Source organism: Amborella trichopoda, chromosome 3 (genome assembly GCF_054954075.1).
Source record: "Amborella trichopoda isolate Santa Cruz 75 chromosome 3, AtrichopodaSantaCruz75HAP2 v2.0, whole genome shotgun sequence".
Taxonomy (NCBI): Eukaryota; Viridiplantae; Streptophyta; class Magnoliopsida; order Amborellales; family Amborellaceae; genus Amborella; species Amborella trichopoda.
The window spans coordinates 58138238-58165320 of record NC_142338.1 but is presented as its reverse complement, the minus strand read 5'-3'; the positions used below and the strand labels follow the sequence as shown (position 1 = coordinate 58165320).

General features: G+C 34.2%; 1 protein-coding gene across 1 annotated transcript; it reads left to right on the top strand.

Annotated features, from left to right (window-relative positions):
• The first annotated feature begins 5375 nt into the window (after positions 1–5375).
• On the top strand, positions 5376–13274 carry LOC18429606 (acetyl transferase 1). Its single transcript, XM_011623336.3, has 2 exons — positions 5376–5962; positions 12136–13274. Exons 1-2 carry the CDS (start codon positions 5516–5518, stop codon positions 13087–13089), a joined length of 1401 nt encoding a protein of 466 aa, XP_011621638.2. The 5' UTR covers positions 5376–5515; the 3' UTR covers positions 13090–13274.
• Positions 13275–27083: the final 13809 nt, after the last annotated feature.

Genomic DNA, 27083 nt, shown 5'->3' with positions numbered 1-27083 from the left:
TAAGCCCATAGCGAAGAAAGCAGAAGAGATAGCCGTAGATAAAGAGCTTTGTACTAACTGTCGAATATCATCTTATATCTAGAACATTGTCATCTTTGGGTCATGAATAGTGCTGGATGGAGGGGTCTCTACTTTTAGTCCCTTGGAAGCATCATTAGCAACTTGATATGCCCTGTACAAAGGTCTTCGTGTATTGAATGCTTGGTTGCCTCGCCGAGAAAGATTTCGATAATCTGTGATAATATGCCCAACACATTTATAATAAGTACAAACATTTTTCTTCTTACACTGAGATGCTATATGATTATATTCTTTACACTCATAACATTACAGCAAATAGAGATCATTTTGTGATATTGTTCCTTTAGCCCATTGAGCTACAAGTACCGACTCTATATCTTTCTTTCCCTCAATGGTGGCTTGGGTAATGATTCTTGTTTCCTCATGAAGTAATTCACAGAGAATAGCATCCATATTTGCTATTTTTTCTCAATTCAAAATATTGGCTCGAACAATCTCATAGTCTGGCACAACTTCATCAAAAACTGCATCACCTTCCTGTCATCATTTATCTCCATTAAGCTCTGAATGCAACAAGCACTAGTGATAGCCTTCAAGTTTACATATTCATATTCTATCTACAAGTTCATGAAACCAGCATAATATTCCTGAATGGTTTTCTCCCCTTGACTATAGGAAAACATATCATACTCGATTTGGAAGCATCTTGCAAGATTTGATTACTGATAAACTTTTTTCAAATATTCCCACATTTCTTTCGCAGTATGAAAACTTCTCATTGGCCTTCCAATAACCAAATCTACAGAGCCGAGGATCCATGAGATAATTTTTGTATTGTTGATTTTCCATTGTTACATACCTCCACAAATATTTTCGTTCAATAAAGAATTGAAAATGGAACCGCCAATCGGGATAATTTTTCCCATCAAGTTTTATAGCCAATACATCTCCTTTTTCAGAAGCCATGTGTAAGTTGTATCAGAACTCACAGATGTAATCAAGAATTTGGATCTAGTAACTAATTCATGAACATAAAAAATAGTTTTGATATAATATGGTCCCTATGGACCACCTCCCTTTTGTTTTTTTTTTTTTAAAAAAAAAGGCAAATAGATTCTAATCTCTCTCTAATTTTTCTCTGAGTATTCTCTCTCAGAGTCGAGCTTCCCAAGCCTCAGGCCGCTAATTCTATCCCAAGCCGTAGATTCCATTCTCCATGTTTGATTTTCTGCTCTTGCTCAAAAAACCAAAGTTTGTCAACTAACCTTGTTGAGAGTAGACATCCTGCGACGACGTCCTCGTTTAATACTCGTATATCCACATCCTTCTCCTGTGGCTTACTTGCAGAGATTTAAATGGCACCTGTCAAGGAATGTTGCTCCATCTTCTTTTATTTATTTGTCCAGTGTTGCCCCAATATCAAACGAGGACAACCTCCATTTAACACTTAGCTAGAGAGAGAAAGGGTTACATGTCTCTATATCAACAAAATAGGGTTATAGGTTTGTAGAGTTCTGCATGTGAAAAGCAGCGGTCAAGGATTAAGCATGTTGTCTTGAAGAAGATCCAAACTACGGCGTCCTGGGGTAGTGAGAGAGGGTATTTGGTTGAGGGTTTGATGATGAGCATCTAGGATTTCTGATGGGTCTCGAGCTGATGAGGTGGACAATTAGCTCTCTGAAACAACAACAGCACCACTAATGAGATGAGATCAGATCGATGGGCCCTCAAAGGGAATTTAGCTCTGATATCATGTTAAAATTTTGAATCCTCCAAATAAATCTTTGTGTATTAATTAATTATCAAGAATATACAGAGTTCCCTATACATATAGGGCTAATCAGTTATTGATAATAATGAACTAATCTAGTCTTATCAAGAGAGTACTAATCAATTATTGATAATAATGAACTAATCTAGGCTTATCAAGAGAGATATCTACATCAAATACAAGATAAATTTAAAATTAAAAAAAAATATTATCTTCAACTATCTATATCTCCTTGACTATCTCTACTATATATATATATATATATATATATATATATATATATATATATATATATATATGAGTAATGATCATATCAGACACTCCCACACCCATGTGTGTACGACCCCAAAAGATCACCATTAAATTTGGCATAGATCTCTAGAAAAGTCAAGTCTCACACCCATGTGATAACTTTTCTAGATATTTGTGCCTAATTTAATGGTGATCCTTTGAGGTCCTATACACATGGGTGTGAGAGGGTCTCATAGGATCATTACTCTATATATATATATATATATATATATATATATATATATATATATATATATATATATATAGAGAGAGAGAGAGAGAGAGAGAGAGAGCGAAAGAGAGATAGAGACAGAGAGAGAGAGCGAAAGAGAGACACACACAATTTATTTTTATATTTATTTAAAACTTATTTCATATTTTTTGAGGTCCCTTCCATATCCTTACCCCATAAATCTTTATTTTAATTTTAATTTTGTTTCATTCATTTTTAACATTTTTTAGATCATTGATCAGACTAGTCTAGACAATTCGAATGCTAGATCCAACAATCTGATATGAATATGTGGGTGAATGATCTGCCACGCTAATCAAGGTTTTGAAATATTTATGAAAGGGGGTGGTTTGCATGAGGTTGCAACTTTAAACAATCCAATTAAGGTGCACCTCTAAATTTTATCATAAATGTAATTTTGATATAAAAAATTCTTCGGATGGCTTGATAATTTATTTTCATATCTAATTATAAACTTTTCAATTCTAAAAATGGTTCAAATCAAGTAGATCTAAAAACACATGAAAATCTTAAAAATAGACGGTTCAGATAATGTGTTGCATATTTCACGGACTCAAAATCTTTTTCCTTTTCATATTCATACATCTTGATGTGGAGATGATCAATTAGAGGGTTTTCCAACATCCATACAACCTTTTTGGATGGATTTTTTAGGTGCATCTTTTATTCGACATTTTAAGGTTGCCAAATTATATAAACTTTATCATTCACGAAATGGGGCCACCCATATGTACAGAATACGCAAGTTTATAAGTGGACAGACAGTTAGAGAAAATAACACAACAAAATGCCGGTCCTTAACCATTATTTCTATAGAGGTGAGGATTAAATGTCGTCAACTACTAGCAACCACCAGCTATTAAGACAGTCACACCAACGCACCTCTCCAAAATTAATTGTTTGCCAAATGTCCTTGCTATCTAAATATAAGTGCAAATAAGAGGTAGAGATGCCTTTAGAATGATGGTCTTAATGGAAATACAAATGTACAACTGATCTTAGGAAAAGATTTTGAGTTACTTTGAAAAAGAACAAACACTAATGGCTTCTTTAGATGTATTCGAAATCACAGATAGTTCATTAGTTCAAAAAATTAATCCTCATAACATATTATTTGTTGTTTAGTAATGTCTCTCACAAAATTATTTAAAATAAATTTATAGGCAATTTTATATATATTAATCTTTATGAACAGTTATTTTTAGTTTAATTAAAGTAATTTACTAAAAATCATATATATATATATATCATCATAATCAATAAATAACTAAAAAAAGAAGCTGAAAACCAAAAGATAAGTGTTAAGATTCTTATTAAGATTCGTAAAAGCATGCATGCACAGATATTTAATGGGAAGGAGTGAAAAAAAGAGATAACACAATATTTACGTGATTCAGACCGAAGCCTTACACTTTAGGGATCCAAAATCCAACTAGTTATATCTTTACTGATCCAAAGCCCAATTGGTTACATCTTCATTGATCCAAAGCCCAACTAGTTACATCTTCATTGATTTTGGATAATGATCAACTAGTTACATCTTCACTGATATTGGATAAGGATATAAGGATTACATCAATAAGTGTCTCTATATATATATATAGTAGAATCACAATGAATTTTAGAGATATAGATAAATAACACCGACCATATCACTAATAACTAACGCGATGACCAAATAATTTAACTTTATCTCTTTTTATCTTCAATAATAAGGAAACCTAAAAACCCCTTACAAGGCCATTCCTATCCAATATCATCCCATTGCATACCAATGGCAAAATTCTTAAATTCCTCACTATACAAATTTTTAGAATTACGCCTGTAAAATTACACAACTGCCCACGAAACCCCCATAAATGCCCCCAACGAGCATTCCCCCACGTAACCCAATAAATGGAGAACTTTAGGTACAGAAAAAGAGAGATCGTACCTTGTGTTTATGCTTTAGGGCAAGCTTTATATGAGTACATGTAGAATCTACATGACGCCCCTCTTGAAATCTATTTTTGAGATGGATTTTTGGATTTAATTTTTAAAGACATCTTATCTTTAATATGAGGATAATGAATATGAATAAATAAATATATTTTTAAAATTAAAAATAATAATTATATTAAAAAAATATTTAATTTGTTAATTTCAATTGTTTTTAGATGGACCACATATTTACATCTATCTTTAATATGGATGTTTTATACGTCTGTACTGCATATGTAGAAATGCGGTCCAACCCGCATGAAACAATTTTCCTATGCTTTATATTTGCTAATTTGGTTAAAGAGAGATCTCATGCATGAATTTTATTTTATTGGGATTGTATACAGTGAGACCATTTACTTTTGATGCAAGGTGGTCACAATTCTTTATAACATTTTGATGTGAAATTTGATAGCTTGGATGTGTAATAAAATTTGAGAAAATTCCTTTTATAGTTTGAGTTTTATCAATATAATAATTGCAACAACCCAATTTCACATCCAAAGGTCAAAATTAATGCATTCATCTTGTATCAAAGATAAATGACCACATTCTATACTCTTTCTTATTTATTTTAAGTACCAACATTACACTGCTGCTAGAGTGTATTTTACGTTTACTCCCTGGGTTAGAAGATGTAGGTGGGAGGATTTTTTTTCAATTTGAAATTTTGGGAATTACATGCCTCAATATACGATTATTCTCGAAAGAATAAAAAGTGAAATTTGAGTTTTCTCTTAGATCATACTTTTTACAAATTGGATGGTACCTATTGAATCTTGAGACACTATTTTTCCAAAGTGCATAGAAGGTGCAATCATGAGATTTTTTTTTATCGAGGATAATGTACAAGTTGAAGGGGTTATATCTCAAAAATAATTTGGGTTGGTGAGGCTTTACCTAAGGACCGGTACCATTTATTGCTTCGTGGGTGCTCGAGATTTAGAGAGAGAGGGGATTACAGATCCCACGGTGCGTGCTGCTTGAAGAGTGAGGGAGAGAGGTAATGAGCTCCCATTTCAAAAAGTATATATTTGGTAAGGGAAGGAGATAAAAGGTAGGCCAACCATATGTATCGGCAGAGTTAGTAAGGTTGTAGAGAAAGTGCGTGTGTTTTTCCCAATTTGTGACGCCATTAACACACTGCACCAGCAAGCAGAAAAGGCCTGGAAAACCGGAAAGTTTCAGTGGAGGGAAGCATGGGGGACGAGGGCAAAACCCTCAAAAAGTTGGTGGTCTGCCCGCGGGCGAAACTAACCGTGATCCCCGCTGTCCCAGGGCAGCTTAGCAAGATACACCCCCTCTCTCTCCTCGACCACATGATGGGCGTACACAACCTGCGTATAGTCTTCTACTACAAGACGCCCCGCAATAAAGAGGAGGGGCTTCGACACGAGTCACTGAAGGAGGCGCTCTCTGAGACATTGTCGAGTTATCCAATTGTGACGGGGAGGTTGAAGGGAGGGAACGAGGAAGGTAGATGGGAGGTGCAGTGCAATGATGCCGGGGTTCGGGTTGTCGAGGCGAAGGTGGAGGGAACGGTCGAGGACTGGTTGGAGAGGGCGGAGGCGGCTGATGAAGAGGGGCTGACATACTGGGAGAAGATGCCTGAGGATCCTTGCTTCTGGTCGACCTTCTATGTTCAGGTGCTCTCTCTCTCTCTCTCTCTCTCTCTCTCTCTCTCCATACCTCAACATTCGTTTTTGAGGTGGCTGAAGAACCCGGAAAAAGATCCAAATCGATGCTTCTATTTCAAAGACACTCCTAACTTGTGCTGCCAGTGTTTTTCTTTTAAAAAAGGGGAAATTTATCAAATAAGAGATGAAACTATTTGATATTTTACTGATTCCAATTGATTTAATTTTCAAAACCCATCAAAATACACATGATTAATAGTTGAAAATGGATAAAAGCAATGGCTTAAAAAACGGATCGGTGACCCAGATCGGGCTTTAAAAAACCGCTCCGGATCGGCGAATCGGCGATCCGGATCGAGAATCGGGTAAATCGGTCAGAATAAAACTTAAAAAAAATCCGAAAAAATTATTAAAATTCATTATAAATATTGTTTTTTAGGAATTCAATAAGAAATGAGGGTACTCCATTAAGAATTTTCATGTTTTTGAATGAATATGCGAATATTGATATGTTCTTTCCCTGCATGAACCGCCATTCCGCATTTAATTTACATCACACAATGGATGAACATATAATTATCATGGAATAAGTATATCAACATACATAGACTACAATAAAGCATAAAATTAGTAACATATGAGCTAAAAATAAATGATAGACGACGTTATTGTTCTTCTTGGTCACGTTGGTGCCATTGATTGAATTCGTTTAGCAATTCATTGATTCGATCTAAAAACGAATCATCGATATTAGCAGGCGTCTGACTATTCCCAAATCCCTGAGTGTTAGTGTTTTGTTGTGTTCCCAATCTAAAATCCCCGAAGATTGTCCATCCTTCATGCTCACCTGCACTGTCGTGCTAATCCCTACACTGTTGCTGTTGAGACTCGATATGTGAATAATATGGCTGGGATAGGGTAGCCTCAGGATCATCATCTCTCTCATTTTCTCTTTGAATAATATGGATTAAAAAAAAAAAAAAAAAAAAAATTTCAAAAAAATCAATCATGGATTTAAAAAAAAAAAATCACAAATTTTCAAAAAATTCTATCATGGATTACAAAAAAAAATTCGATCATGGATTAAAAAAAAAATCATAAATTTTCAAAAAATTCTATCATGGATTACAAAAAAAAATTCGATCATGGATTAAAAAAAAAAAATCACAAATTTTCAAAAAATTCAATCATGGATTACAAAAAATTCGATCATGGATTACATAAAATTTGATCATGGATTACAAAAAATTCGATCATGGATTACAAAAAAAAACAAACAAAAAAAAACAAAAAATTCAATCGTGGATTACAAAAAAAGAAAAAAACAATTCGATCATGGATTACAAAAAATTCAATCATGGATTACAAAAAACTCTATCATGGGTTACAAAAAAAGCAAAAAACAAAAAATTTGATCATGGATTACAAAAAAAAAAACAAACATTTCGATCATGGATTACAAAAAAAAAACAAACATTTCGATCATGTATTACAAAACATTCGATCATGGATTACAAAAAATTCTATCATGGGTTAAAAAAAAAAAAAAAAAAAAAAAAAAATTCAATCATGGATTGCAAGAAAAAAAAACAAACATTTCGATCATGGATTCGAAAAATTCGATCATGGATTACAAAAAATTCTATAATGGGTTACAAAAAAAAAAAAAACAAAAAATTCGATCATGGATTACAAAAAAAAAAAACAATTTGATCATGGATTACAAAAAAATCGATCAAGTATTACAAAAAAATCTATCATGGATTACAAAACAAAAAAAAAAAAAAAAATCCGTACGGGACTCGAATCAGCGAGTCACTGTACAAAATCGTCCGGTTCTCTCTAGAACCGAACGATTCCCGTTTTTTTCGCCGATTCGATCCGTCCATGACGATTTCCGATTTGACTCGCCGTTTTTTTAAACACTGGATAAAAGGGTTGAATAGTATGTCAGATAGATGTATTTTTTATATTACCGTCAAAAAAAAAAAACTCTCTCAACAGGAAAGAGAGATTTCAGACTCCGAAAATGCTGCAATTATATCGCCATTGATTAATTGGATCCGAGATATTCAATTGAATCGAGGGTGATCCAAGGGGCATTGAGCTTTTTGGGAGGTCCATCTAATTCGAGTTTTTTTCTTGAGGAGCGTTTGGAGGCTATTTGGAGCCTCTATGATGTGGGCAGCACCATTTCTTTTTGATCACGTGGGATCACCAAATGTTCTCCCAAACAAAAAAACACCTCTTGAGCGGGGCAAGCTTTTTATGCTTGCCCTACACCGTAAAACTTATATACTTTTCTTTATCCAACCCTCCATATTTTTCCTTATCCAACCCTCCATTCTGAATGGAGGGCTAAGGTATTCCTATTCACAATATCATGTCTCTACACTATTTTATTTTTAATTTTTTTTTATAAACTATTTTGACACCGATCGTTTTATCCTCTATTAAACTCGCACTAGCGAAAAATATAAAAATAATATTTTCAATAAAATAAAATGATCAAAATACTTTTGAAAGTTTTAAGGGGTATTTTGGTCATTATATTTTTTTGAAAAATTATTTTTAATATTTTTTTATATGTGTTCCCCAATAAGAAGATAGCACGTAGCAAATTTTATATTCTTACAATTTGTATAAAAAAATTAAAAATAAAATATTTTGAGACGTCGAATCTAAGATCAAACCGTAAGTGGCTCTCTTGATCAAAATTAGAGAGCTGGATAGTAAGAAAGCATAGATCTTCTTTATTGTAGAAGTATAGAAACCTTTCCCCACATTATAAATCCATGCTGCTCTCTCCCTCGATCGCTATGTCTCTCTCCATCTAAGCGTTTCATGTGTTTTCTTTCTCATTGATTGCAAAATTTTGAGATTCTCAACTTTGAGTTTTGAACTTTTTGCATATTTTGAGCTGCTGGTAAGGTTTTCTACTCCTGCGGAAGTAAAATTATTTATTTACTCCCTCAAACAAATCAGGATACTTTTTAGATTTCAAATTGTGGGATGTAATCTCTGTTACTTATAAAATTATCTTAGTGAAAAAATTTCTGAAATAAACCTTGTATGTACTAGAAAAACTAATCCCTCAAGATTGAATAGGACAACGTCACATTGTGTTATTATTTAGGCACAAAATCCAAAACAAAATTTTTTTAATATTGTAACAATTTTCCTTTTATTGGATTTCATGTCAAATGGAAAAAAGTGATTATAACTTGTACCAAAAACAAATGGCCTCAGTAAACAAACCCTTCAAAAAATAATCTAATAATTGTTATACAGCTCCCAAAATTTTATTAAAGAAAAATCAAACTAGTATTTTGACCGAGGGAGTAGATGCACAATATTCTCCCACGGAGCACAACACATTCGCTTTTAGAAATTGTTATTCATAGAGAGATAAAAAATGACCCATAAAGTGAGTAAAGACCCTGACCATGAGGATAAGGTCGGCAACTGGTGATCTGAGATCGTGAATACCAAATTTAATATGAACTTAAATGAGCATGAACATGTCTCATTTGATAACTTCAACGTATTGAATATATAGATATATGAGAAAAACAGAAGCAAAAATAATAAATTTTATGAGACCCAAATGAATACGCGCATGATATCTTTCCATCTCCAAAATGGGTGGTTACAAGGAAAAAACAAAAAAAAAAACAACAAAAACAATGTGCAAGCACTTGGTTTGGCTTCTAGACTCGGTCCTTGCACGATCCGACTAAACCAAGTTGTGTATGAACCCAAATAGGGTTCCAAATTACAAAAATAGGTTGCATAATAATTTGTTAAAATTATAACAAAAGATATAAAAATATAAAGAAAAAACAATTAACATTAAAATACAACAAAAATAGAAAAATATGTGTAGAAGAGGGTTTATAGTAAAAATTTATTTGTAGCTAAAATTCAAAAAAATAAAGAAAAAAATTGAAAAATAAGGAATATCATAATAAAAATCTACAAACCATCACAAAAAGTATAAAGTATATGTAAGGATTTAAGAACCCTCTTAGATACAGAAACAAAAATCCCAAAAGTTGGATCCCATCAAGATCGTGTACTTATATGTTAGAAACAAAATAAAGGTTGGATCCCACCAAGATCGTGCACTTATCCAACTAGAAACAAAATAGGAGGGAGCACGAGTAATAATACGAGAAATAAAACATGAAATACGCACGCCACAAGAATACAAAGATTTACGTGGTTCACTTCAAGAGGGCAACATCCATGGGCATGACAAACTGAAATCTATTATACTAATGAAAGTTACATCACAGATTTTAGGACATAGAGTTCCCTCTCTAACCCTCAACAAAATTAAGCTGAATAAACCTTTTTAGACCTATTATCCCGATCAAGACCATCTTCGACCTCTCATCTCGATTCCACAGCTAAAACATTGTACAAGAAGAGACTATCTCCATTCCATACCTAAACCACTATTTCGAAAGATATTGTCTTCATTCCACAGCTAAACCACTGTCCAGAAAGAGACTATTTCCATTCGACAGCTAAACAATTATCCAGAAAGAGACTATCACCATTCCACAACTAAACTACTTTCCAGGAGGAGAACTTTGAAAGCAACAGAGACTTTCTCTCACTATAAGGGAAACCACTCAAAATCTTCGTGGGAACCGTTTATCTACAAGAAACTAGCCTTTCAATCTACAGGAGGCATATCCAGGGTGTTGCCTCTCAATCTACAGGAGGCCCATCCATGGTGTTTCTCTTCGTATGAAGCTCTATTCTCTCGAAGGGGAGGCCTTTGCCGATACGAAAAAGGCGCTGCCTCTATCTCTAGGGGAAGTCACATTTCCCATATGGTGACCCAAATAGGGTACACAAATTCTGTACACTTTTATCTCATATATATAAGGTTAGGAATCCACATCAAATAGGAAACTTCTTATAGGTGTTATATGTATCTCAAGAACTAACAGATATATTCCATAATCCTAAGTTTTTTGGACTTCTATGTTATTTAATTGATTTATCGATATCAATCTCAATTCCACATAATTTGGAATTTCCTCAAGTTGCTAATTTGGATATCACCATATCCAACAATATAAACCTAACATAGTAACATATTTTTACATTATTTATTGGGTGCAGTGGTATAAGGTTGAGGGCCTAAACAATCAAAGCAAGGAATATATAAAAAGCTTTCTTATAAGACCTACATATCAATCCTTAGATAAGCAAAAGGAAAAGGTTTATATAAGGTTGACACGTTAAAATATAGAATTAAAGTACACCTCTAAAATCTTTCAAAAAATGTTGTTTTGATATTAAAAAAAATATACATTTGATCATTTCGACATTGAGATGTATAGATATAGAGAGAAAAAAATAGATTTCAAGTCTTAAAAATAAGGGTGTGATTTCTATAAAGTTGCAACCTTAAACAATCCAATTAAGGCGCACCTTCAAATTTTATCATAACAGGTAATTTTAGTGAAAAAGATTCTTAGAATTATCTCAAAATCTATTTTCATAATTAATTATAAAATTTTAAACTCTCAAAATGGTTAAAATCAAGCAGATCTATAAATATATGAAAATATTGAAAATGGACGTTCTAGATAATGTATTGCAAGATGCACTATTTTTGGGACTATTTTTTTTTTCTTTCATATTCATACATGGTCAATTAGAGGTTTTTTCAACATTAAAACAACATTTTCCGATGGAGTTTTGAGGTGGATTTGTAATTCTACATTTTAATGTTGCAACATTATATAAAGTTTTTCATAAAATAATACATCTTGCATTATATTATCTAGACAATCCATTTTCAAGACTTTCATGTGTTTATAGATATGAATAATTTGAAGTGTTTTAAGAACTTAAAATTTTATAATTAGATATAAAAATAAATCCTCGCACCATCCTAAAAAAAAAATTTATATCAAAATTACATTTCATGACAAAATTTGGAAGTACACCTTAATTTGATTATTTAAGGTTATAACTCATAGTGCCTAATAATCAAAACCGTTCTAAAGATTAGCCTAAATTTTTTCTATTATTATTATTATTATTATTATTATTATTATTATTATTATTATTATTATTATTATTATTATAGGTTCTCTCTCTCACAGTAATCCCTTTACTAAAATAAAAAAAAATTTGTCCCATTCATGGTAAAACAGCTAACCCAGTTCGAAGGTGGAGGGTTTGCCATAGGCCTGAGCTGCACGCACCTCAGTGCGGACCCCACCTCCGCCACCCTCCTCATCAAAGCCTGGTCCGAAATCCATCGCCGAAAAGCCATCTCCACACCACCCTTTTTCCACGCCTACGCCCTTTCACCAAACCCCCAAATCTTGACCGTCCATACACCCGCAACTCATCTCCTTCATTCCAAATTGACGGCCCAAAATACCCCCCAAAATTTCGGCGAAAACTACCCCTCTGCGACGTTTCACTTTCCTCCCTCGTCAGTAAGGACCTTAATTTCGAAAATTGAAGAGGAAACCAAACTTCAAGTCACCCCATTCGAGGCTTTGGCCGCTCTCTTTTGGGTTGCATCGACACGTTCCCATCATACTGACTCGTACACCGAGTCCATCTGCTTGTGCACCGAGTTTCGAAGGCTCTTGCAAGTGCCACTTCCGCAAGGGTATTTCGGAAATGCTCTCCACTTCTCCGAGGTGTCCGAGAAGCGGGCAAATCTAGCAAGATACAACTCGGGCCTTGCCTTAGCTGCTCGCCTCATACACGAGGACCACGACAAGGCCAAGGAGGAGGAGATTTGGTCAGTGATAAATTGGCTTGCCGCCAGGAAATCGGACAGTGGAAAATCCTCGTCCCCCTTTCCGATTTATGGGCCGGGACTTACGGTTGCCAACTTTGAGGGGGTTATGTCCTACAATGCGGTTTTCACGGAGGGTGACCGGCCTTTACATGTCTCCTACCGGGTGGAGCCGGTTGTAGGCGAAGGGATGGTGCTTGTATTGCCTTCGGATGAGGGCGATTTTGGGAGGATCGTCGTGGTGACACTGCAAGGCGACCGGTTGAGCCGGTTGCGTAAGGATAAGGAGGTATCAGGGTTGGGTCCCAAGGTGATGTTCAAGGGGAGTTTGACACGTGGGCATGACGGATGAGGCGGATGGCCTGGATGAGTGCTTATTTAATGGAATTTGTAAGTTTTTATTATTTATCGGGATCTCTATTAGTTGTTATTTATCTTTGATCAAACCATTTACATGGTGATCTTGTTCCTTAGTATATTCTTGCATACATTATTATATTATTTTAATTAAGTTCATACTATCACTCTTCTTCTAAATGTTAACTTGGGACTTGGTGAGAATCGGAACCCTGCACTTGTGTCACTCTCATCACCTTTGCTAGAAGCCTGGAAATGAGCCCGCTCCAATTTCCGGGCTCCCTTTCTGTACTTCTTTATGGATATTCATAGGTAACATAAACTTATTCTATTTGGGAGTGCTCATTTTTTTCTTCAGCATGTTTTGAGGCAGATACGTTCGAACCAGAAAGCTAGGCCAGAAATGTTCCATGCTGATCCAATAAAGAAGAAAAAAAAAAATTAAAAAGCGTTCCTCCACTCTCTAGGTAGGTTAGTGTTGCATAGAGTGATAGAGGATTGCTCGCGAGAGCGACTGGATGTGAACTTGCAATGTGTGTGCTCTTGCACTGTGTATATGTGTGCAGGTAAGTATGGGGATTGACTCCAAAGTGTTTGTTGCTTGGCCATAAATTGCAAAATTTTGTATTCATTGGAGATTGATGTTTTAAACATCAGATTGGCCTCCAGTTGGATCAATGCAGGTCACCCTAATCGGTGAAAACACAAGAAAAAAATAAATACTAAGACAACTTAGAACCATGTGATTTTGGGAAGGAGATGCAGAGAAAGACGGATGCCACAATCCCGGAACTATCCGCTTCTCAATTAGTGTGACTATCCCACTCTAGCCCAAGACTCACAAGCAAATAGAAATAAGAAGAAGAATCAAGATGAAGTGGAAGAAAAACTTTATTAAAGAAAAGCGTGGGGTGCATAAAGGCATTACAATCTCAACACACAAGATTAACGTTAATACATATGACCCAATGTTCCCACCACAAACATGTCTTTTAAATAGAGGTTTTTTTACAACCATATTTTCTTCAATAACTATTACAACTGTAACTACTAACCTACAATAATAACTTCTAACCACCTAGTTATTTCATAGCTTCTTATTACACAAACTTACAAATACAACATCCCTCATAATAAAATAACATAAAAACTAATATGGTTTTCAGAAAATACACTTTAACAAATTTAACCAGATAAGCCTGAAATGCCCACCCATCAAATCCCATCCAGTTCGGCGATTCCTCATCCAAACCAACATTTTATAAAATAATGTTGAGAGTAACATTCGTAGCTTATACAAACTAGCGCCGTTCCTTGGCAATAAACTGTTTTATTTTGGATAAATGCTGCCATAAACCGCAAAGGGAGGATTAAATGGAGAAATAAATGTTGCTTTTCTCTCTTCCTTTTGTTTGTTTAGGCTAAGTTGGAACATGTATTTCTTAGGCTAAGGATTTTCTAAAGCCACAGGAATACACCAAAGAGGACCTGGAAATAAACTTGCTGAAGTATAGAAATCGTACCAAGAAATCATTTCAAAACTTGCTGAGATTGTACAATCGAATGGGCATTTAGCTTTACTTTAACACCCTACTTGTGTCCAAAGGAAATAAAAAAAACTACTTGATTGCAAGGCTTAACAGGGTCACTTGTTTTTATTCTACTAGTACAGAGTAGTGCGCAAATCTAACCCAAATTAGCTTTTCACTTAACCTGAGACACGGCCAAGTCTTTAATAAATTTCCCAAATATTTCGGGAAAAAAAAAACCATAGTGGTGGCCGAAGTTTTGATAAACTATTGCCTAACCAGACTCAAGACTCGGCAAGTCAACTCGAACTCGCCAAGTTTCGTGCTAATTCCCCATTTTTAAATGGTCTAGTTTCGACGCGTATAGAATAGAGCTGTTGTACTTCCTTCATTTACATCTACACCATCCATTAAAATAAATGGTGCAAATTCAAACTGAAAATCGAAATTAAGGTGTGATTTGCATAGCTCATTGTAAACAAAGGGTGATGTCAAGAGGCATGGTCTAACAGCTCATGCACCAAGCACTTTTCAAATTTTTAGACATTCCAATAATAATTATGTAGTGCCCTGAACTATACAGGCCGTGTAGAATCCATTGTCCGGCAATTTTTAGGGAGGAAGTCTTGAGACAATTCATTTCAGACGGCTCGAGAGGTTAGCCATTGACATTAGCACACTACATCTCAACTTCATCTACTATTGAACTACTAAAATAGACAGGAATTGCTCCTTTCAATATGAAAAACATGAGTAATTGGATTTTAATAAAATCTTGAATATTCTTCGATATGGCATGAGAAACTTAACAAATTCGTTTGCAAACTATTATTCACGACCCATGCATGCCGGCCTATGCCACATTATTGGACCGAAAGACCAGCTTTAACAAATTTTACAGCCTACTTAATTAAACCTACAGGTGAGGGGGTATTTTTATTATTTTTTATTTTGTGTATTATGTTTTAAATATTTTTCTTCTGTGCCTAGGTCGTGCATATACATTTCTACAAAATTGAGCTCAAAAGGATTTATTGAAAAACATTTAAAAATGAAAAATGCCTATGTGATGTTTGCCACTGCATATGCTAATATTGAACCTGAGATACCCGGCCCAAACTGTTCAACTGCCCGGTATGCTCACAAAATCATTTACCCATACATACACACACAAATGATTAGGCGCGTGGACGTACGTGACCAGACCAGTGTCAAGTATTAGTCATTTAGGTCCACATCACGGTCTACACAACCCCTTCATTACTCTTAAATGATGTCTGGGATGGTATAGCGTTCACATCATGTGGATGTTTGAAGCGTGCACAAGTACCTTTTAATGGTTCAGATTGAATGCAGTATCATCCAACAGCACAAAAAGATTTTTGTATTTTATTTTTATTTTCATTTAAGATGATATTTATCTAATATTTAGAATAAAGGCATATTTTTATATGGTACAGTTATATTTTTATATAATAATAATAATAGTAAAATATTTTGAACAAAATACCCTTGAAATACTTTTAAAAAGTAATTTGGTTAATTTTTGTTGAAAATTACTTTTATTATTTTTATTTGGTTTCCTATATAAATAATATCTATAACCCAATTTTTAAATAAAATAAAATAAAATAATATATTATTTTAGAACCGTTACCTGTGCCCAATGTTTTAAAATTCGGCCGATGCCACTCGGACTCAGCCGAGTAATTCGGCCTCGACCTAGAGGCGAGATGAGTACACTGTACAACATTTTATTAAATGTTATGTATACTAATACGTCAAATTTAATCCATTCATGTATGAAGGGCTTCATGGTTAGTATTCCGGCGCGTAAACCATTGTGTTGTGGGCTCGAATATCTCCCTTGATTTTTGCGGCTTGTAAAATTCTATTTTTAAAACATATTTGTTTCTTTTATAGAAATTATTAAAAATCGTTTTCTTTAATAAGATAGAAGTTATTAAAAAAATCTGCCCTCTCAAAATTCATTCAAAATTTGGAGAATATAATTTCAGGTTGGTCATCCCACTTAAATTGATGGTTGAGAATCCGATGCATCTGATATGCTGATTTATATTTCAGGGATGAAAACTTGATAACAGGTTTTGGGGTCTAAAGGGTCTTTTTCACCTTCTCCCTACTCTCCTAGTCGGTATATAGTTATATGGACACCGTTTCTATGAGTCCACGGAGTCACATGTAGAGATGCAGGGCCTTTAATTATTTACATTTGAAATAGAATTTAATCCTATTTTTAAGAAATGTATAATGGGAAAAGATTTCATACAACGGTTGTATACTAATAAAAACGGTTTTCATGCAACGATTTTATGTTGTAGATTTACACTTTCTTTAGTGATGGTGTAGAACTCCAAGCCCACATAATATCATATGTGGGCTTGGATGCACCAGACAATTCTACTATAGTCATATAATTTTGAGAGTAGAGAATCTCCAAAAGAAAAAGGCCTAGGCTTTATGAAATCAAAATAAACCCAAGAGAGAGAGATCTGAAATACGGTGCTTCATGACGGTCTCCCTCTCCTGGATGGAGGGACTTTTTTTTCTACTTTAGATAGAGATGTTTTGTATTAATGGAGTTCTTTATTCCAAAGGTTACTTTCAATGGTTCTAAGGTTGTTGTTACTTGCGCTCGGTGAAGCATGGTAGGTTCCTTTTGTCCTCCCCTGGAAGATCCTTTTGGTCTAGATGATTGGGCTAAGAGGGAATGGAACCTCTCATATTTATCAGACGTTTTTCGTTTAGGTAGTGGTAGGGTGGCTTTTATTCTGCGGTCGGATCGTGATGTGGTGAGTGCTTGGAAGGAGAGGTTTTATAGAGTTCGTGGGTCTCTGATGACTTTGATGATTTGGAGTTTGGCGATGCATTCTTCCTTTATCAATAAGGAATTGTCCTGGGTTCGTTTCTGGGGTGTTCCCCTTCATGTGTGGGATGTTAATGCTTAAAGATATTGCCAATTTATTTGGTGAATTCTATGATGTTGATCATAACATTCTGAGGGGTCCATATGCTTCCTTCGCTAGGGTACAAAGTCGTCGTATTGCGGGAATTCCTTGGCCGACAGAAGCCAGATTACAGGTGGGCCAAGATCGCTTTTTGATTGACGTGGTTATGGAAAGTATAGACTAATAATGTAAAAAAAAAATGTTCTATGTGACTCCAAACGTGTGTACGTGTGTGTGGCCATGATCTCAACCGTCAGATCTGGGTAGATGGTTGAGATGGCTTGAATCATAATTTCACAATCTGGTTCTTGAGCATCATAATTTGATCCGACAGCTCAAAGTGTTTTATTTTTAGTATTTATTCTATAAATCATTTTGTCACAAAATTTAGGACATGCATACATCTAACAGGGAAAAACATGATAAAAGAATAAAATGTATTTTATGTGATAAAAAATATCAAAATACCCCTAAAAATTCGGAGCCATTTTGGTCATTTGTTTTTATTTTTTTGCGAAGTGTCCTAAGAAAGAGATGGGACACCCCAAACTTTAGCCAAACACTATTGTAAAAAATAATTAAAATCAAACTGTGTTTTGGCATGACATTATGACGAGCAATCCAAGCCGTCAATTCAGATCAAATGGTTGAAAAGTTAAGTCACATATAACTTATATGTGTGTGTGGGTGGGCTCACACAGAAAGCTTGTCCAATAATATAACCTCCATAAAGAGAAAAGAATATTACAACATGACGAACAGAGAGTATAGTGGACACTAAAGAGTATAGTAAAGGTTTTCCATCAATATATGTGTTGTGGGCTCGTTATGTCATATTAGTGTTGTTGGATAAAATTTTCATTTTTCATAAAGAAATGAGCGTTTCTTCTTAAGAATGGGCTCAAAGCATTGGTGGTCATTGTGGCAGGTACCGCATGACATCTTAAATTCTATTTCTTCCACGACTAAAAGAGAAGAGGTCACAATGTTAAACATAAAGTTGTAATCATGTAAAATAATGTGCAATATTATTTTCCTTGTGGTTTATATAAAGTGTAAACCTTAAACCATCCAAATAAGGAGATGTACTTTTAGTGCTAGAAACTATAACGGTTTTAGTACTAGAAACTATAACATATGATTGAAAATATTGCTTTCACCCCTATTGTGAAACTCAAAGCTCCAAATATAGTGCAGATCTTCTCCTGGACTACAAGATGTAATATTTTTAAGACTTTATTTTTATTTTTATTTTTCATATCCATACATCACAAGATCAAAATGATTTTAGAGATTTCAATGTTGCAACTACCTTTTTTATAGATTTTTGAGGGGTACGTCTTGCAAAATGTTGTCACAAATCTACCATTTTTATCACCTCTTTTCGCTTTCAAGTTTTAATCAACCCATTATGGGATGTCTGTGTAGTTGGATGTGGTCCCAATGTGCAGGCGTCACTTTAAAAGCCATCAATAAATTTAAATTTATAGTAGAGTATCAGAATTTGGTGTATTTGTTCCCTGATAGTCTAATTCAGCGTTTTAAAAAACGCCGAGTCGAACCGGACTCGCCCGGTTCGACTCGGAAATAGTGAAAAAGGAACCGGATCGTCCAAAAATCGGAAATCGTCCGGTTCTAGAGAGAACCGGACGATTCTGTACAGTGAATCGCCGATTCACTGTACGGAATCGGCGAGTCCGAATAGTGAATCAACAATTCCGTACGGACTTTTTTTTTTTTTTTTTTTTTTTTTTTTTTTGGGTAATCCATGATAGATTTTTTTGTAATCCATGATCGAATTTTTTGGTTTTTTGTAACCCATAATAGAATTTTTTGTAATCCATGATCGAAATGTTTGTTTTCTTTTCTTGTAATCCATGATCGATTTTTTTGTTTTTTTTTTTTTTTTTGTAACCCATGATAGAATTTTTTGTAATCCATGATCGAATGTTTTGTAATATATGATCGAAATGTTTGTTTTTTTTTTGTAATCCATGATCGAAATGTTTGTTTGTTTTTTTTTAATCCATGATTGAATTTTTTGTTTTTTGCTTTTTTTGTAACCCATGATAGAGTTTTTTGTAATCCATGATTGAATTTTTTGTAATCCATGATCGATTTTTTTTTTCTTTTTTTGTAATCCACGATTGAATTTTTTGTTTTTTTTGTTTGTTTTTTTTTGTAATCCATGATCGAATTTTATGTAATCCATGATCGAATTTTATGTAATCCATGATCGAATTTTATGTAATCCATGATTGAATTTTTTGAAAATTTGTGATTTTTTTTGTTTAATCCATGATCGAATTTTTTTTTGTAATCCATGATAGAATTTTTTGAAAATTTGTGATTTTTTTTTTAATCCATGATCGATTTTTTTGAAAATTTGTTTTTTTTTTTTTTTAATCCATATTATTCAAAGAGAAAACGAGAGAGATGATGATTTTGAGGCCACCCTATCCCAGCCATATAATTCACATATCGAGTCCCAACAGCAACAGTGTAGGGATGAGCACGAAATACTGTAAATTAAATGCTGAATGGCGGTTCATGCAGGAAAAGAACATATCAATATTCGCATATTCATTCAAAAACATGAAAATTCTTAATGGAGTACCCTCATTTTTTATTGAATTCCTAAAAACCAATATTTATAATGAATTTTAATAATTTTTTCGGATTTTTTTGAAGCTTTATTCTGACCGATTCACCCGATTCCGATCCGAATCGCCGATCCGGATGGCCGATTCGCCGATCCGGATCGATTTTTGAAAAGCCTGATCCGGGTCACCGATCCGGTTTTTAAACCATTGGTCTAATTTGATTAACCTATAAAATAAATTAATGAATCACGTTCACTCAATCAATCCCAAAGGATTTGATATGGAGCTGCATTTGATAACTATATTTTTATAATCTTACTCATATATAGTCATGGATACACAAAAAGTTTTGAGCAAGGGATTTATGATGGCATTGCCCGTCAATCACATGGCCATTAAGGCATGCACCATCATTACAAGATGTTAACCGGTATATGGCCATTTATTTGCCCATTTCACGCCTACGCCATCATCAACTCACTTGCCCATAAAGACTCCTTTAGTGGGTTTATTGGTCACGTCAACTCACTCCAAATCTTTATTATCCTTAAGTGATTTGGATAATAATATTTTAGATAAAAATCACTCGATCCAAATCAAGATTTTTGAATGAGTGAATATGGTTTAAAATCTCCCTATAATTGACGGCTTTTCATTGTTTTATATTTTTACTTAATTTCATTGATTCCTTGAATCGATATCGCCAATCATATCGGTTCACTAGAGGCTAATCCAAAACCCAAGTTGAGTTTCAAAATAGAGCTTTCCACATATATTATTTCATGGGTGATTACATACCTACTAATGCCCATAGGACCAACCACAGAGGCCCTTAGCCTATCATATGACCTATGGCTGTTACATATGTCCATGTCTATTAGGGCAGATACATACTTCAAATTCTTTAAGTGATGCTTTTTGGTTAAAATAACTAGTTAGTCAGTGCCGCCTCCAACACATAGTTCTGGTGTGTGCATGGTAAGCAATGCCTCTAGCACATGGTTACACCCATATCCAGTGAGGTCATCTTCACCCGACCATCCAAGCCTCGCTATGATCTCAATAGTTCACTCAAATCTCATTGTCATATCCATCTTTCAATACCAATTTAGTCGTCGAACCCAATATTTGTCAATGAGGCCTTTGTGCATGTGCATTCACATTCTGTACCACAATATGAAGCTAGATGTGCTCCCTTATATAGGTTTGTTGGTACGAATTGACATGCACAAATTCATAATAGAACTTGTGACGATTCTATGATTTGTTCCATCTGATTGATATTTGGCATGCTCCTTTAGCCCGCACGAAGCCAAAAGTGCTTTTGAAATTAGGGGGAAAACTGCCCACTTTACTTCTTATTTCCGTCCCGTTATGAGAATAAGCAACGGTTCAAAACAACCATTGCAAGCGGTCTTTATCAGGTTGCCCCGATACCTACCACAAGAGGTAAATGATCTCACCGTATATATTCTCAACTCTCAAGCATCAAATTCTACCTCTTAATTAACCAAAAAGCAAAAAACTGGGAGTTATCGAAACTTTCGAATTGAATTAATTAAAAATTTTTGATAATTCCCAAAGAAAAAAACAAAAAAAAGACAACAAAAAATTACTTTTGAACTGAAAAATAACTAGCCTAGGAATGCATTTTTCTCCGATCAAATAAGATCCCAAGGAGAATACAATAAGAGAGAAAGAAAAGAGATATGAGAGAGAAAGAAGTGAGGGAGAGAGAGGTTCACTGGTAAATATGAAAATGTAATTCAAAGAAGATAGAAAAAAAAAGGAGCTCTATATGAGGCAGAGTTTTGCATGAGATGTCCACCTTGCATTGTACAAGTCAGATGCGCTTTTAATTTTGCCTAAAGATGTATTTTCGATGTAGAAAATTTACAAATTGGCTTGAAAATCCATGTTCATCTGTATTTATAAAATTTAAAGTTCTAATAATGGTCAAAATAGAGCAAATCTATAAACACTTAATAATCTTGAAAATAAACCGTTTAAAAAAGTTTAAAAAAATTATTACAAGATGCATTATTTTTAGGACTTAAAAGAGTTTTTTATTTTATTTTTATGGCATTTGTACATCTTTTGATGGAGATAATCAATCGGAAGATTTTCCAACTTCTAAACATTTTTTTCTATGGGAGTTTCTAATGTAATTTATTTTTAGCGCAAGCTTTCTATGTTCCCCTACAGCATAAAACTTATATAATTCTCCCTATCCAACCGTTCATTTTGAATGGACAGCTGAGATGACCCCAATTACAATGTCACATCTCTGCACTAGTTAAATTTTATTTTTTTTTGACAAATTATTTTAACAAAATTTTAAACATCCACTCCTCTCCTAAATTCTCACTTGTAAAAAATATAAAAAAAATTATTCTCAAAATGATCAAAATGCCTTTGATAGCTTCAAGAGGTATTTTGACGATTACATTTTATAAAAAAAAAAAAATTAATATTGCTTTTAGGTACATCTCATTGAAAAGATGGAACGTATCGAATTTTACATTCACATAATTTGTAAAAACAAATTAAAAAGGAAATAATATGGGGTATTTGATCTGAATCAAACAACCAATGATCTACTTGATCTAAATTGAACGGCTGGATGGTTTCGTTTCCCATATTTTTGTAGTATTAAAATTTCAACCTCACATAAACTTTTTTCCTTGAAAGTTGACAGAGATAAAGAGGAGAGAGATGCGGAGGATGATAGAGAGAGGAGGCGGTAGTAGAGAGAGAAAGTGTGAAGCACAAGATTCGGTGTTGTGGTGAAAGCGTCAGGCAGAGAGGGGTGCTTGAGAAAGGACTTGCATGATTGAGGAGGGGTGGGGGCGATCGCCCTCTCAAAAGCCACGACATACAAGACATCGACACGTGTCCATGATATCGACACGTGTCGTAAAAGGGGTGACTTGGCAGCCTCATGGATGGGAATGTTCAGGGAGAAGGATGAGCGTCACGGGCCCACCAACCATCGCCGTACCACGGTCACAACCGCGGGTCCTGGCGACCGTCTGTCGCTCGCTCGCGATGACGCCACCCCATGCTGTCCTGCCCCGATATTCATTGAAATTTCGGACGAAAGTTCGTTCCACGTCTATCATTCTCGCTGTCTATTTTTATAGTTTTCTTCAATTTTACCTTTTAAGCCCCAGTGCTTTTTATAGTTCCCCCCCCCCCCCACCCAGGAAGATTTATGTTTCCTCTCCTGTCCAATTTTGATCGAGTCATTTACCATTTGATTTTAAATCCGACATTTCCAAATATTTTATTTTTAGTGTTTTTTATATAAATTGTATGAATATGAAATTTGATTCGTGTCGTACTTTTATTGAAATACACTTATAAAAAATATTAAAAATAATTTTTTGATAAAATATAATAATTAAAATACCTTTTAAAACTTTCAGAAATATTTTGATCATTTTATTTTATTGAAATTTTTTTTTAATATTATTCACTAGTACCGGTTTAATAGAGGATTGGACGTCCAAAATTTGGTGTTAAAATAGTTTATAAAAAAAATTAAAAATAAAATAGTATACAGATGTGACATTGTGATTGGGACATTTTTAACTTTCCATTCAGAATGGACAATTGGATATGGGGAAGTATATAAGCTTTATGTTATAAGAGAAGCATAGTAAACAATCAAACTAAAGTACACCTTCAAATATATCGAGAAATGTGATTTCAATATTGGAAATCTTTATGATAGCCTTAAAATATAGTTTCATCTTTAATTATAAAATTTAAATCTTAAAACATAGTGTAGATCAAGCAGATATATGAAAATCATGTAAATTGACGGTCCAAAAATACGTTACAAGATGCACTATTTGCAATACGTTAAATCCAAATTTTTTTTCTCATTTCCATGCATCTTGATGTCTAGATGATCAATTTGAAGACACTAGGGCATAAAACAACCTCTTCTAGTGAAATTTTTGAGGTGGGCTCTAGTTTGATTGTTTAGAGCCTCGGCTCTATATAAACTTTTTCTAAAGAAAAGAGAAAAATATATCCCGTGCTTGTTTTCACCTTTTAAAAAAAGAAAAACAAATCGAGTTTTTAGTCCTAATTTTTCAGGAGGGAAACTCATTTTGATTTAGAGGCATGCATATCGCCTTGAATGAGGGACATCAAGGGTTCAACCTTGATGCTAAGTTAAAGTTCAGAAGCTTATTGGACAAAAGCCTATGGTGACTTAGCCTCTTTTTCTCATGCATGTAACATTTTCACACATGTTTGGATTTTTCAAATTACATAAAAAGTAAGTAAGATGTAAAATAATTTATCTTTGGAGAGTTTTCACTAATTTCCCTTTCAAGAAATCCCTATCTGGATTTTCTTCTTGAGAAAGTATTTCTAAATCTACTCGATCAACAACATTATTTAAATTTTAAATTTTATAATGAAGTTTGTTTTTTTTTTGGATAAGTAATTTGGGTGAGTCATTGGAGAGAGGCCCCTACTTTTGGTAGGATGAATTAAACCTAGATCATAGTGTTGCAAATCGTCAAAGGCTAACCAATTCAGCCAGGCTCTTTTCTTAAAAAATTTGGGTAAGTCAGTGCGGAGGGGGCCCCTAAACTCGGTAGACATTGAGCTTAAATCATACCGTTGCAAAGCATCAAACGCAAACCAATTAAGTCAAGCTCTTTTCCAGTGCACTCAAGCTAATTTGGATGTTTAATTTTCCTTCTTCTGAGTGGCGAGCTAGTTAGCTCATGCTCTCCCATCAGTTTTCAAGTAATATAGGAATCTTTTGAAACCTGTTTAGGGGCCACTTACTTTAACTCGGGATAGAAGTGATTCATTTTTCCTTGGTTCAGGTTTGTATAGGATGCTCATATTATACTATATAATTAAGGCCGCACTTCTAAATATTGCCGAAAGATGTAACTCGAGTATCAAGAACCTTACAGTCGCTCGAGAATCCATGTATTGATGGAATGAGCCATCAGTGACCGCACAGTAGTGTATTGCCCAGTCAGATCCAAAGTAAATTTTTTATTGGTTGTAAGCCCGTAGTGTAATGGCCAATCTAATCTAAAGTAAAATTTTGATCGGTTGTAAGTCAATTAAAATTAGTGTTTGAAAAGCAAAACCAGCCTAAAAAATCGGCCAAAGGCCAGGTCGGAGTAACCGGTAAGCCAGCCGGTTCAATCGCGTAGATCCTCTTCAGTCCAAAAAGTATTAAAAAATATAGAAAAAGTCAAAAAAATATAAAAAAAGTCAAAAAAATATGAACAATATATTTAAAGTACGTTTAAACAAAGCATATCCTACTAAAGTTGAAAAGTAGTGAAAAAAATAGATTTAAAAAAATCAATTTGAGCCCAAAGTATTTTGAAACTTTTCTAAAAAAGATGAGCAAATATAAAAATAAGTACTCGAGACCAAAACACTTTTCAATCTTTGCCAAAATGAAAAAAACATATTACAAACAAATCCCTTATATTTTGGGATTTTATATATATATATATATATATATATATATATATATATATATATATATATATATATATTGAATTTAAAATTAAAAAAAACCTGATTGGACCACCAAAACTGGCCATAACCAGAGCAGTAGTGCTCGATTCTAGTTTGACCAGCCGGTTTTGAGTTGTAGCGACTGAGTTTGCGGTTAAATATAATGATTGATTGATTTTGATTAGTTAGATCTATCGATTTTAACTAATTAAATCGATTAAGGATGTTGTTAGCATGCGGCCAATCACTCACATGTACAAAAGCGGGCTTGGTAATAAATATATATATTTTAAATATAATTTGATCCTAATTTTTAGAGAATACATAATATTTAGTATGAAAATCATGAATATGGATAAATAAATAAATTTTTAAAACTATAAATAATAATTATATCAAGAAAACATTTGAACCGTTAGTTACAATTGTTTTTAGATGGACGACCTATTTGCATCCATGTTTAAGATGGATGCTTTATACCTCTGGACCGCATATTGTATAAATGTGATCCAGCCCGCATGAAACAATTGTTCATCGATTAAACATAGCTGGACAAACCTTTACAATATATTTTATATTTCTAAATTATTTATCTTTTGTTTATGTTTCTTAAATCCGGATATTTTTTTAAGACAGTTGAACCAATATTACCTAGACCAAACCTCACATTGAATGAGTGGCCAGTGCTAGTAGCTCCAAATACTACAACAACCAGTAGACACCCTGCAGATGGTCTATACTTTGCCTTTTGTATCTTCTCACATGTGAGTGCTTCGGTGCATTCCATTCTAAAAAATAAAGCCAATCCGTAACTAGATGGTCCGTCTATTTAAGCAAATGGAAGGACCACATTATTTCGTCCAAATGTGTTGGCGTGAACGGTTAAGGTGTGCAAGATTTGAATGACACCACGGGCATGCCTTTATATGACCATTTTGTGAACAGAATGAGAGGGAAAATGAATTGGCCCCATTCCATTTAGCGTAATTTTGGCTAAAAACGTGTGGAAAGTACAAATTGATGGCCTTTCATCCATTTCGGAGTTTCGAGGATTAGGCTTTTGTCCAAATCTCGCCTGAACCCTAAAATGCATGAGGGGGTGCAATCGTCATCTTCCTCCTTTAATCCATAAGCCAAAAATTACAATCGTTAGAAAAAGTTTTAAAACCCGGATTGGGTGGTGGGTTTTGTTAGCTCTTAGATTGATACGGATCGGGGATTCGAGTTGGATCTGATCAACTCCCTATTGTGGGAATCAGTCTAAAAATGATGGGACCATGCTCCAAATATTCTATTATGGGTGCTCGTCAATCTGACCTTGGGTTAAATTGGCTAGCGCATTGGAAGATGAGTAGCATTTCGATCCCAAGCTACAAT